The 14,005-nt window shown below is 38.9% G+C and overlaps 2 protein-coding genes and 1 long non-coding RNA gene across 6 annotated transcripts in view; 2 read left to right on the forward strand and 1 right to left on the reverse strand.

Moving 5' to 3' along the window:
* Positions 1-172: 172 nt before the first annotated feature.
* Positions 173-8,369, forward strand: LOC146562589 (uncharacterized). The gene is made up of 3 exons (XR_014894666.1): positions 173-347; positions 1,024-1,173; positions 8,126-8,369. It is a non-coding gene; the product is annotated as an uncharacterized LOC146562589 (long non-coding RNA).
* A 1,002-nt stretch (positions 8,370-9,371) lies between these two features.
* Positions 9,372-10,987, forward strand: LOC146562590 (hydroxycarboxylic acid receptor 2-like). Its single transcript, XM_085294464.1, has one exon. It carries the CDS (start codon positions 9,390-9,392, stop codon positions 10,353-10,355), a length of 966 nt encoding a protein of 321 aa, XP_085150590.1. The 5' UTR covers positions 9,372-9,389; the 3' UTR covers positions 10,356-10,987.
* A 1,011-nt stretch (positions 10,988-11,998) lies between these two features.
* The window catches only part of kntc1 (kinetochore associated 1), a 30,303-nt gene continuing 28,296 nt past the window's right edge, over positions 11,999-14,005 (reverse strand). For all 4 annotated transcript variants that reach the window (XM_085294469.1, XM_085294468.1, XM_085294466.1 and 1 more), the window contains one exon: positions 11,999-13,954. In XM_085294469.1, coding sequence (XP_085150595.1) covers positions 13,919-13,954 — 36 coding nt within the window. In that variant the 3' untranslated portion in view covers positions 11,999-13,918. The remainder of the gene's footprint in view (positions 13,955-14,005) is intronic.

A 14,005-nucleotide genomic window follows, 5' to 3' on the forward strand; every position in this document is an offset into this window, starting at 1 on the left:
CAGATTTCACGTCGACTCTTCCCTTAAGAATGCCAAGTATGTGTTTTTGGCTCTTGCTGTTTTTAACAATCTGCCTCTCGCTGTTAGCCTCCAATGGCGTCCCCTGGGGGGCACAGGCCACCCCCCCCAACCAGACTGGACAGCCCAGGTGCTACCCTGAAGCTGAAATAATAAAATGTAATCAAATATCAAATGTACGATTATGTTCTCACAGTGAAGCCCAGATATCCGAGTGTAAGTGAATGCAGCATCGGCTTCTGCACTATGAGCATCATGTTAGCAAAGAAAGAGGCACCGCAGAAAACAATTTTTCGGTGAAAGAAAATGAGGAAAGAATAAATGTCCCGGTAAGCAATATTAAGTTTGTTGAGTTTAGTAAACTTCGTTGAAATTAGAATACCAAGGAAACACTTAAAGAATTATTGTAATATTTCAGACAGTAGGCTACTGGGGGGAGCCAGCATAAGAGTTACAAGTTATAAGATATAATCCAAGTCGTAACATTGCTGCATGGAGCTGCAGATTTGGTTGCAGGTTAATACTGGCAGTGTCACCATGCCAGCTGACTGTATTTCATCATCAGCCAGTGTTGTTCTTTATACATCAATATTACCAAAGTTTACCATAAGGCAGCACTTACACTACACTGTGCGGTCTAGCTAATTTCTGTCGTTACTTATCCTGTCTGCCAGCTCCATGTTATGAATAGAGTGTAAATCATGAATGGCTGTGCCATGTTCAATGCAGGGATGTACAGTTCTAGTTCTCAAGGCTCCTGTCCTCCTGGTTTCAGATGTTTCCATACTTCAACACAGCTGATTAAAAGAATCATTTACAGACTTGTGCACAACTAGGTGTTTGGGGATTATTTTATTGGAATTGGCTATGTTGGTATAGGTGACATCTGAAACGTGCAGGATAGGGGTCCATGAGGGCCAGAATTTGACATCCCTGACTTCTAGTCAAGGTCATATATCAGGAAAGTTGTTGTTTGTGACACAAGTTTTTGCTTTATTACTTTAGGGCAAACCAGAAGAATAGGAAGAATGAAAAGATCTCAAAATTGAGAATTTCTTCCTGGAGAAGGCTAAAATACAACCAGAAGCAGAGAGCAATGTCAGGGAAAGGTGGACTGTCAGCAGTCATCATTGTCATTGAGTTCTACAAATGAAGGTATGTGTGAGAATGAATAAGGAAAATGCAAGGAAGGGATGTTTATATTGTCAATTGTTCAACCGATCCATAGGTGACGAATCCTAATATTTGGGGATAAATAATTAACTAAGCAAATATATGTATTGTGGCACATAATTGGAAAGTAAAACAAAATCCTGCTTTAAATAACACGTTTTTAATTTAATGATCCACCTATTCTAAATCACTGATAATATTTGATGAAGCATAGAGTAGGTACTTGAGTAAATGTTCACTTTCAAAACATAAATATTTTGCAACTCCAAGTGCTGCTGTTTACAAATGTTTTTGTACTTTTTTTTTTTCCTAACATGTAACACTCTTATTAGAAGTTCAAGAGGTTTATTTTTGCGCAATTTATACTGAAAAAATTATCAAAAGAAGGTATAGAAAGTATTTACTTGCTTTCAGGTTTCATTCAAATGTTAGCCTTTTCATTTGTTTCCCCACTTTTTTCCTGTTTCAAAATCAAACACCAGTTTGTGAGATCATTATCTTCTTTTTTTAATAGGCTGATAAAGTTTTGCATTGGCTAATTTGCCAATTGTATGTTAAAAATGTTCGTATTTTAATATTCAAAAATGCTTTTGGCCAAAACATATGTGCACTATATGTCAGTAAAAATACTATGCAAATATTGCTGTCCTTGAATACTGAATAAACACTGACAAAACACTGATTGCATCTCTTGTACTTTATCAACGCAGTATCTAAAAACTTTGCACCGTAGTGGTTAAAATCTCATTCTAATAAGAATTAAAAGCACATTCTGTTATTAGGTTTATAGGGTTATTGAATTATGGTTAACGGTTGGTAGAATTTTATTTTTTAACATTATCTGCCAATTACATCTGCCACCCTTCTCCAAATCTGTGCCCCTACCTGGCCCCCCCAACAAAACTTTCTAGACACGCCACTGTCAGCCTCGCCATTTCAATGACATCCAAGCCCATGAGGATTATTTCTAAATGATCTTTTAATCCCGAGAATGCGTCTGATTTTTTTTTAAGTAATCCAGCTGGGAGGACATAAAACAGGAAATTACAGTCAGATTAAGATGTGTTTTTGTAGATGCACATTCGCATTTGCGGAATAATTAATTCCACAAATCAAATTAAATAAAACAAAAATATTGGGCTTATATAAGCAGGTGTGAACCACCCACTTTCTAAGGTACACCCGTGTAAGTCAAATATTTAATCAGACAATCACATGACAACAACTCGGTGCATTCAGGCATGTAGTCATGGTCTGCTGAAGTTCACATGAGCATCAGAATGGGGAAGGAAAAAGATTTAAGTCAGATTTAAGAGGCGTGATTGTTGGTGCCACACAGGTTTGTCTGAGTACTGTGATTTTTTCCACACTGCCATCTCTAGGGCTTACACAGAGAAAATATCTAATGAGCAGAAGTTTTCTGAGTGAAAATGTCTTAGCAGAAGAGCATCCCTGAATGCACAACATGTCAAACCTCGAAGCAGATGAGCTACAGCACCAGAAGACCGCACTGGGTGCTTCTCCCATCAGCTAAGAACAGGAAACTGAGACTACAATTCACACGGGCTCACTAAAATAGGAAAAATGTTGCCTGGTCAGATGAGTCTAGATTGCTCCTGTAACATTAAGATGAGGAATTAGAAGTTTGAGTCCAACAGAGCACCTTTAGGATAAAAGAAATCTGCTGCAGCTGTGTGATGCTGTCATGTCAACATGCATCAAATTGAATCTGTGCCAGGTGAATTAAGACAGTTCTGAAAGCAAAAAGGGTCCAACCCAACGTAACACACACAGTTCATTTAAAATAACAATAGTTTAGTCTTTTAGGATCTGATTAAACTCAGGTTATAATTCATTTCCACTTCATGACTACAGAATGTTCTGTATGCTTTAAATCTCTGCTCTTCACTTTGAGTCTCAGGTGTATTAAAATTCAGCAGATAAACAAACTAATGTGTTTCCTCTTCGATGTTCTTATTTCTCTTTATAATTAAGTAAATAAGTGGTCTGTCCCTAATAATTACTCCCTTATGGATTAATCGGTAAAAGCAACAGTCCCAGTTTCTAATGTTGCCCACTTCTGAGCTACAGGGTGTTGTGTCACATGCCTCTCCTGACTTAACTCCCTGTGGCTGGCAGACAGGTATGAGGAAAAACCTGATTTCTGTTTGTCTCAGTCATCATGATGTCTTCAATCTTTTATCATTTCACAGTTTCAGACAAAATGTTCAGCAACAGATCAGTTCAGATAATCAAGACACACAAAAAATCGGAATCAGTTAGACACGCAAAAGCCTTCTAATGTTGTATGTTTTGTTTACGCTGAATTGTGCTGAGCACTAACTCCCGGTTTAAGTCATCGGTGCTGTTTCTTGATCTGTTGGATGTTCACTTTCTCCTCAGTCGACCACCACCAAGATAATCTCTGTGACAACAGACTGACCCTTCAGTTTCCGTTTCTTATTTTTATTTTTAGGATCTGCTCAGATCTCAGTGCTGCTCAATGTTGTCAGACTGGAATTTCATGTTCACGCGGCTGGGTAGAGTAGCACACATGTCTTATTCCCAGCTATGCAGTAAAAGAAACACAGAGGCTGATGGGACAACAGGAGATGGGAGACAAAAGGCCCCTCAAGCCATACTGGCTCTTTCACATTTTTTCTCCCTGGTGTAAACTCTGCACACACTGACGATATCTGAACTGACGAGCTGCAAGTCACATCCATGGATAATTACCGCGTGACATCTGTATGAAAGAATTCTGAGTAATGCACTGACATTATGACCGATGAGCTATGTGTGAATAATTAGATGAACTCTGGTGAAGGTCTGTGGAGGAAAGATGGGATAACTGATGGTAACTGTGCATGCCTCTATAAAGCACATTATATACAACAGAAAAGATAGTAATCATTAATAAAATTCTTATTAGTAATTCCTCACACAACATTTCTTGTGCATCAAAGAAACACTTCAGATGACGTAGTCTCTAAAACATGTACAGTTGCAGTCAAAGGTATTAATACACTCGTCACGGTCAAGATTGTTGGGGTAATTTTTTTTTTTTCAAGATTTCTTTAAACAGTATTTGAAAGGATTGTACAGCATCTTAAATGACTAAGAAAAGCAAGAATTGGGTGTAACTTTAAATTTATTTGTAATTTTCTTTAATCCACACAGGGTCCAAGGATACATAGAGGCTAAGACATATACATAAAACCCCTTTTTATCCATATGGTAAATGGCCTGTATTTTTATAGCGCTTTTACTACCGGTAGTCCCCCCTAGGGACCCCAAAGCGCTTTACACACCCAGTCATCCACCCATTCACACACACATTCACACACTGGTGAAGGCAAGCTACAGTTGTAGCCACAGCTGCCCTGAGGCAGACTGACATACATAAAAAGATATAGTTAAATGTCCCTAAGCAAGCTGCACTTTGACCAGACACTTTTGGTAGCCAACAAGAAGCGTCTGGGATGATTCTGCTGCAAATCTGAATTCTCTTCTTTGCAAAATCGGTAAGGTTCAATTAAATGAGTGGGTTTCCTGGCACAGAACCGGCTTTTAAGCACAGTCTACAAATTTTCCATAGAGTTGAGGTCGGGGTTTGGAAAGGTCATTCCAGAAGTTTGCTGTTAACCTGCTTTATCTATTCCGAAACCAGTTTTGATGTGCATTGGGATCATTGTCCTGTCAGAACACCCAGTTGTGTCCAAGTTTTATACAATGTATATGCATGTTGTACAAAACCAAACATATCCAGAGCATGATGCTGCCACCACCATACTTGACAGCTGATACAATGTTCTCAGACTTGAAAGCCTCACCTTTACTCCTCTAAACATTGTCTTGTCATGGAGGCCAAACAGCTTAGTCTTTGTCTCATCTGACCATTAAACTTTTCTCAAGAAGGAGTTTGGCTTGTCCATGTGGAGAATTTTTGGCCAATCTTGAAGGCGTTTGTTTGGAACAGGGGCTTCTTTTCTTTGTCAGCAACCTCTGATTTAAGATTCACTTCACTGTGGTCAGTGATACTGGTGTTCCAGCAATTTCCAGTTCATGGCAGGTTTGACCTTCGATGGTTCCTGTATTGTTTCTAAACATCCCAACCAAAGTCCTCTTATCTGAGGGTGACACTTTTTCCAGACCTCAGCTAAGTGGTGACACATCTGAAAGACTTGTACCTGTGTACAACTGCTTGAACTGATGATCGGCAGTTGTTTAAAAACGGCTCCAAGAGACCTTCTGAACTTATGTAAATCCACAATTCTTATTCTTAGATCTTCAGTGACTTCCTTTGACTTCCCAATTGCTCATTGGAGTCTTGGTCACTCCAGTGAATGCTGTCAAACAAACACTTTTTATGCTGCAAAGAGTTGTGTTGACCAGTTGTGGTCAGTCATGATCACTAATGAGAAGATAATAGGCCTTGGTCTTGTCAAGTTGAACTACATTGCAGAACCTTTAGCATGACTGATTAAAACCTTTGACCGTGTGTAGATCGTAGAAATACCAAAAATAAATTCAAACTTGTGGAACCTTGTCTTGTTTTTTTTTTTTTTGTTTTTTTAAGTAATCAAAGATCCTCTACAATTATTCATTAAAAGTCCAAAATTAACATGACATTCATGCCCATGATGAGTATGTTTCAACTTCTGACCTGTGTGCTGTATGCATTTTCAGATATTATCCACTAGATGGCAGCAGAGTTAAACATAGTGCCAGCGTTTGCGTCATAATTGTCCACTGCTGCTGATTATGGATGGGCTGAAACAAGGCGGCTTTTTGCCTGACTGTCAAATAACCCCTATGACGAAACCTGGTAATTCTCTACAACCAGATTCACATTAAAAAATGATGCAAGGTCAGACTGCTAATGACAAAAAATAAATAAAACACTGCAATACAGAAAAAAAGGACTGTGTTTCATTATACTCACTTTATCTTTTATTCAAAAAAAAATTAAGTTTTGAATTTGTTCAGATTAATTTCTTTAATTAATTTGATTGTTACATTTTTACAACTAGCTCTTTGTTGTTGTTGTTGTTGTTTTTTTTAACTTTCATGTTCTGTTTGAATTTGAGCTACTTTTGTTCAGGTTTTACCTTAATGAGATATTAGTTTCACTATGTGATAATATCATAAGATCATATGTATTTTATTTTGCTGAGCTCAAATGTGTAATTAATTTTAATTTCATTAACGTATCTTACAAAACTACAAAGGATCTACAGTTACTTCTTACTTTTATTTCTCATTTCTTTTCAGTATTTTCTAAATGAAATGTATAAAACCTTTGAAATATTTTTCCTGGATTAAATTCACATAATTAATAATACTTAAAGTGTATAAATCTTGTCTCCCCAGGGTTAATTTATCACACAAGTCTGCTCACACCACCACCCACAACCCCTTTCCAACAGCGCTAGAAACAGATCACCCAGACTGTAAGACAGGACGTGACTAAGGAGTAAATGGGTACATTTCATCACCGCCGTGTTCACAACATAACCAAATATGAACAAAGTACTTTGTTTCCACAGTAATGCTACAACAAATACACTTCTTACAGAACAGGCCCTGGAGTGCGTCACTGGTTTGTGTTAAGTTTTTATTTCTCTACTTTCTTCTGTTTAGTTTTGTACAGTTTATTTTCTTCTATCAATTCACTGCAACTTAGAAGTAATACTTACTTAGACGGCGTTTTCGCTCATGGAAAACGCAGGGTTCGAGTGTGCACAGCGAAAACAGACTTTCTAAAACGATGACGTATGTCAGTCATGTGATGCAGTCACGTGACCAATTAAACTAAGCTAGCGGAGGGCAGTTGTTTTGTTTGCTCTCAATTTTGACAGCCCTATTAAATATTAATATCAGTCTGTACATGCTCCAGATAGCTTTTCTTCAAATTCTTTAATTCTTACTCACTTTTGCAACTTTGTATTTTTGTGTTAATCGCAGAAACACCTCCACCTCATTGTTAGTCCATTTAAAAAACTCGATGCTTTTCCTCAAAATTTTGCCGCGACGTTTCAAAGAGAGGCAGGTCGAATCTTCTTGCGTTTCACGCATGCGCAGGACTGGAAAGTAAGCGTTTGCGGCCGTTTGAACGTGGACGCTCAACTCTGTGAAAATGACTGAAAGTGCTTTTGTGGACGCGGAGCGTTTTCGGACGAAAGCGCCGTTTTCAAATCTATCCGGGCTAGTGTGGACGTGACCTTAAATGATATCTTTGGGGCCTTGGTCACTAGCAGCCCAACCAGAGACTCGCAATTTTCCCCCATTTCTTTGTATCTACAAAAAAAATCCCAAAGATATCATAGTTTGATGGGCATAAAATAGTATTTTTACGCCAACGGGGCGATTATTAAAGGACCACTACACATGAAAGCAGCTAAAATTAAATGCTTCACTCCAATGTAAAAATGTTAGCCTACTTAGCAATGCAGCTAAATTATGTAAAACTGTCAGACCGTAAAGGTCCAAAATAACATGATTTGTTTAAGGATTCATACGTGACAGAGAGACGTGCTGACCTCTGCTATTTCAGCCAGTGGTGTTGTTATCAGTCACAACTGGAATTATGAACTCAATAAAGAACCGTCAGACTTTATTCCACCATGATATACCATCTGGGTTAAAATCTGATTGATCTAAAAAACATACTGCCAATGCAGTAAAAGCATATCTGGATAGAAAAACAGACTGGAACACTATCAGTCGTGCATTGGTCTCTCCAGTTCAATTCAATTCAACGTAATCTCCTACGACATTGGCGTCCACACATGTGGACAATACATTTTGGGTTGTCTAGACCAAAATACCAATTTTGCTCTACAAGGGCGTGACATCTACTTATGAGGACGTTGTAGTGCCACTGTTATTTTTGAAAAAAAATCAGGTAATTCTTTGTTTTTACATTTATCAGGTCCCAATTGTCATGGTCCGCAGTGGTTGGCTGAAATTTCCATTAGGCTCCTGAGCCTACCTGGGATCCGCCCCTGGGGAGGACCACCTCCTCCAGTTCCTGCGCACCTGGAGCCGATTGCAGGCAATCAAGCCAAAGTGATTTAAGCCTCACCCTGATGTTCATTCACTGCCAGTTTGTTTCATTGCTTTTGTCCTTGCCACAGTTCCAAGCCTAAGCCTAACTAATAAAATATTGTTAAACCGCCTGCTGTCTCTTGGCCATCTGCTGCGACTGGTTGGGATGAGGGGAGGAAGACAGGATAAAGACACACTGTGGAAGAGAGCAAGAGATTAATAATAACTAATGATTAAATGTAGAGAGGTGTGTAATCATGTAGCGAGTAAAAAAGAAACGCACACAAAGAAACAAATGGCTCATAATTCACTGACAAGAAAGCATCAGAAAATGAATGATCGGAAGACAAAGGCCATTTTTTCTCTGTGTGTACAGCTGGAAGTTGTTACAGCTCAGTTTCTCCCATATTTGTATTTCCACTTCTCGGAGCCCGGAGAACTATTCCTGAAGACTATTTCAAGAAATGACGAGAAAGCTTACCTAAGAGAGTTCTTTTTATTGAAGAATAAAAATGGTCAAACCAACAAACTCTATTTTAGACTTATGTGCTGTATTTCCGTCTATGTGTGGGCATGTCTCAGCCAGTCACTGACCCATTTTCCAGTTTTCGGAGCAAACTATAAAGGACATGAGACACGGCTCAAAACTTATATATGAAATAAAATGCTCCACTCTGTGACCTTTTGCACAGTTACCCTCCTCAGTGATGCAGCTTCATTATGCAAAATGTGTCCAGCAGTAAAGTTTTATCTGAAAGGTGCTAAATGACACAATTTGTTTAAGTATTCATAGTGAGGAAGAGACAGATACACCTCCGCCTTTTGAAAAAAAACACAAAAAACCCCAACAAGGATAAACAGCTGAAAATATTTCTGCATGCAGAGATGTGTAAAAGTGATTTTTTTGTTATCACCTTTATTTTTATTTCTTTATTTCTACAGAAATTTAACACCACCAAGACAGACAACTAATTGCTTGTTAACACCTAAAAAAAAAAAAAAAAAAAGCAGAAGCATCAGGCTTCCGGGTAAAGGGTGAACCACATAATCACACTTTTTTTGCATTTGCATTTCCCTTTAAAGAGTACGGGCAGCTCCAAAGGAGTCATTTCTTTTTGTGAAGACATCAAAGAGGCACGTAGCTCACGATGCGTTGCAGCTTCAATGGCACTCTGCTGATCAATGTCCTCCCTCCTCTGCTGATGACAGAGTTTGTCCTGGGAGTTCTTGGTAATGGTTTGGCTCTGTGGATCTTCTGCTTCCACCTGAGGCCCTGGAAAAGCAGCACAGTGTTGCTCTTTAACCTGGCAATGGCTGATTTTCTGCTCAATATTGTTTTACCTCTCCGTGCCAGCTACTATTTCGCCGGGATCAAATGGAAGTTTGGAAACGCCCTCTGTAACATCTGCCTCTTCATGCTGGCCCTGAATCGCAGCGGAAGCACCTTCTTCCTGATGGCCATCGCTGTGGACAGGTACATGCGTGTGGTGCATCCCCACCATCCCATCAACTCTCTGAGCGTCTCTAAAGCCATAATCGGAGCACTCGGGCTGTGGTTGATCACCACTTCAATGACTGCTCATGTCTTCTCTTTGTCACACATCAACACAACGTACTGTGAGAGCTTCATGATTGACACCAAGACCAAGGGTAATCTTTCCTGGCATAAGTTTGCATTTCTGTTTTCCTTCTACATGCCTCTGCTGGTCATCCTCTACTGCACATTCTGCATCGTTCGCAACCTGAAAGGGAGGCAGTTGGCCCAGCATGCCAAGATCAAGAAGGCCTTGTACTTCATCATAGTCGTGGTAGTGCTCTTCATCATTTGCTTCCTCCCAAGCAACTTCACACAGCTGGTGATCTGGATCAAGTCCTATAAATTAGCCGGTTCCTCTAACATGTGTTCTGAAATGGAAAACCTTACCATTGTATTTTACATCACCATTAGCCTGACCTACCTCAACAGCGTTTTGGATCCTGTGGTCTACTACTTCTCCAGCCCCGTCTTTAAGAGCATCTGCAGGAAGGCTCTTCATCTGCCTGAAACAGAAAATGCTGAGAGTACAGAGAAGAAAACCCGGGAAACGGGCTCCCAGTCGATCAGCCAGCTGTGATCACTAAACTGAGGAGGTATAACAAGCAGCTTCATAGCTAAAGGTTCAATTTAAAGTAAGTTTATCGATTCCATCATTAAGCTGTAAGTGCTAAAGCTATTTCATATTTACTATTAATTGCATTTTCAAAACATGGCAATTATGGAGTAAAAACCTCTAAAAGTCAAAAAACGATGCAGCTGTGTCTTCTATAGAGCCGTTTCTAGCTAAAGCAGTCTCACTCACACTTTGAAATAATAAGCTACACACTGGCACAGAAATCCTCCGAACTGAGTGATTAAACTTTTCATCAGTGAAAAGCTTTTTTCTTTTTTTTTCCCAGCACATCACTTGCTTAGAAGCTATCACACCAATGCTGACTGCACTTTTCTAAATGTATTTGTCTTCCAAAACATGTACACGTTAAGACGTGTGAATTAAACAAAGATTATGTGAAATAAGGACATTTATAACCTCATCTGAATAAGATTTCTTTCTTTTGTCATGTGAAAACTATAATAATGAGAAACATACTGCATATATACATAATGTATAAAAGCTTTTATACATGAGTTAAAAATATGGATATATATTAAGGCAACTTTGAATAAAAACAACAAAACTGTATGAATATGTATTCTTTGTCTTTTGCCAATGCTGTATGAACGTATGATAATAAATATAAGTTCATTGTCAACACTGAGATGTTGCCTGTTTTCTTGGAATCTTTCAGAAGTGGGCGATGAAGGGATCATAATGAAACTGCTGGCATTGCAGCAGTACAATATGAAGCACACTCCTCCTGGTTAAGATGGCTCAAAAATATCTCCCTGTAAAACAACAGGCACTGGAGTTTATAGCTGCTTTTAGGTGGCTGGGGTAGGAGGAGGGTACACCCTGGACCGCTTGCCAGTCTGTCACAGGGCTAACAAAGAGAGTCAGCTGTTCACACTCACATTGACACCCCTTTGTAATTTAGAGTTGACCTAAACCCACTAAAGTAAGTTTATCAATCAAAAAACGATGTTTGGACTGTTGCACAAAGATGGTGTATACCGAGAGAAAATGCAAACACCACGCAAGTGGTGGGTTTGAACCCAGGACCTCCTTGTCGTCAGGTAACAGTGCTAAACAACATATCAGTGTGCAGCTGCAACAGCAATATCAGTATGATGTAATGATAACTTCTTTAGGAATAATCTTTCAGGACATGCAGATATGGCAGATGATATATAAAATCCAGACCTATCACACAAATACTTGATACGAAGGAGAAGACAGATGTGTGCTCCATCTACACCGTTTTTCTAAATCTCCATGCGCTCTCCCAGATAGAGACACACTGAGGTTCTGTATCATCTCTTGAATTAGGAAACAATGGATTTAATGAAAGCCTGATTGTTCCTTAAGAGATTTTAAGCAATGAGCACAACCCTTAGAGAAAAATCTTTCACATGTATATTATCAAATCTGTTTGGTGCATTAATTTGTTTTCCTGGTATTCGGCACTCTATTGGGTCTTGTTTTTCTTACATGAAACTATTTTAACCAACTCACAACTGCAGTTTCATAACTGCAGCTAAAGTTGGGGAAGTACAATATCTGATGGCCTAGTTCAGCAAAGATGATTCAGACACTTTGGTTTCTGTGAATCGAGTTTATAAATATAACTTTATGACACTTGATCGGTCCATTCTGAGAAACAAGCCATTTCTTCTCATTTAATTCACACGCAGCTAAAATTATGGTTCTTGTGCAGCTTAAACAAGTCCTTGAATCATTGAAAACACATAAATGATACAAATTGCATTTAAAAACATGCATTGGTTTATATATCTTTATTTAATGTTTTCTGAGGGGCAACAGTTTGAGTGTATAAACACATATTTAATCTCATATTTCTCAGACCTTTTTGCATACATGAACACAATCTGTAGAACACTATGCAAAAGTCTTGATCCACCCCTCAATTTAAAAAAATTTTTTTTGCAGAAAAATGCATCCACCGATTTATTGAAGCACAGTCTGGTCTTTCTTAGACAAGGGAGTCTGTCAAACTGTGTTAGTATATTGACCTTTCTTTGATTAAACTGAAAAAATAGGAACAAATTCTTAGTTTTCTAGTAACAAAGTCCCAAAAGATACAATTTAAACATGGTTCTTTGGCAAGTTGTCTATAATGCTAGGGCAACACTGATTCATACCTTGAGTTAGGTTCCTTGAACAAGGACCGGACTAAATCTGGACACCAGTTTCACATAATGGCTATTTTAGATGAAAATGAAACCGTTATTTTAACACAAAGCCACGCAGAGAATACAAAGTCTTCCGTTTCCCATGAGGCAAGTGAGTTTGAAAAGGAAGTCTCGTGACATTAATTTAATGCACTCCTCTCTGGGAACAGATGAGCTTTATAAGTCCATTTAAGGGCACACCATGTGTGGCTAAACCACTAACAAGTAAACTTGCTGAGCGTTCTTGATGGGCAAACGTGATACATAATCTCTGCACACTTGAATGAGTGACAGCTGCAAAGGAGAAGAAAAAACTGGAGGACCAAAATGTATAAATCTTTTGAAAAATTCAGAATGGATAAAGTTCAGCTCGGATCGGTCTCACTGTGAGTGCACACTTCCTCTCAAATATCACACAGTCACTTCTAACAGCGAGTGACGGGAAGTAGTCCATCAGAAACAAGACCAGTGTTTAAAAAAAAAAGTTGATGAACCAAAGAAGTACGACTGAGATAAGGAAGCTGTTTCATATAAATGTGAAAGTAACAAGTATTTAAAAAGAAAACAGAAATAACTTTAGGAAAATGTGAGCACAGCAAGTAGGTCCCGCGTTCGAAACCACCATCTGGTCGGGACCTTTCTGGGTGGAGTTCATATTTTCTCTCTGAGTACTCCGGCTTCCTCCCACAGTCCAAAGACATGCAGTTAGTGGGGTTAGATTCTAAACTGCCCATCGGTGCAAATGGTTGTCTTAGCCCTGCGTCAGATTGGTGACCTGTTCAGGGTGAACCCTGCCTCTCGCCCTGTGGGAGCTGGATGACCGAGTTTGGTGTGGAAGAACTTGACTCCCATAAATCCCATAAACACCTCTAAATCTTTTACAAAGCCTTTTCAGAAGAGTTGAAGTTATAGCTGCAAAGGTTCGGCCAACATCGTATAAAATTCCATGAAGTAAGATTGGTTTGTTCCTTAATGTGTGTGACGGCAGATGAGCTGATACTTTTGGCAACACAGTGTACATCATTTATTAGGATTACTGCTCCTCTTTCTTTTAGAACCGATGTGCGACAGTACTTTAGCTTCAAAATATTGTACAAAGTGTGGCTGTGCAATGAAAATCAACAGTTAAACTCAATACACATCCTAGGAAACAAACTTGGAGTTACAGTGGAAAATAAAAGTTGACATGTGATCTGCTGCTTCTAAATAGCTCATCTCCACAGTTTTCATAAATGAATAGTTTATTCAAATATTACAGCTGAAAGATAAATGTGAAGTGCAAATACTGCATCTCAGCCTAAAGCAGACCAAGGAGGATTATATAAACACGGCTGAAGCAACAGTGCTGGTTCATCTCAATACTCCGTGTTGCATGTTAAGAAAGTCCTGAAAAACAAATGAAATCATTAATGCACACAGGTGAAGTGCTTTTAGCTA

This window comes from Mchenga conophoros, linkage group LG12, assembly GCF_057382185.1.
Source record: "Mchenga conophoros isolate Kocher_MC1m ecotype Shallow Benthic linkage group LG12, M_conophoros_male_GT1.1, whole genome shotgun sequence".
NCBI lineage: Eukaryota > Metazoa > Chordata > Actinopteri > Cichliformes > Cichlidae > Mchenga > Mchenga conophoros.

Bases quoted from the DNA above. Each gene is read 5' to 3' on its own strand.
- LOC146562590 (XM_085294464.1), top strand. From the start codon at position 9,390: ATGCGTTGCAGCTTCAATGGCACTCTGCTGATCAATGTCCTCCCTCCT.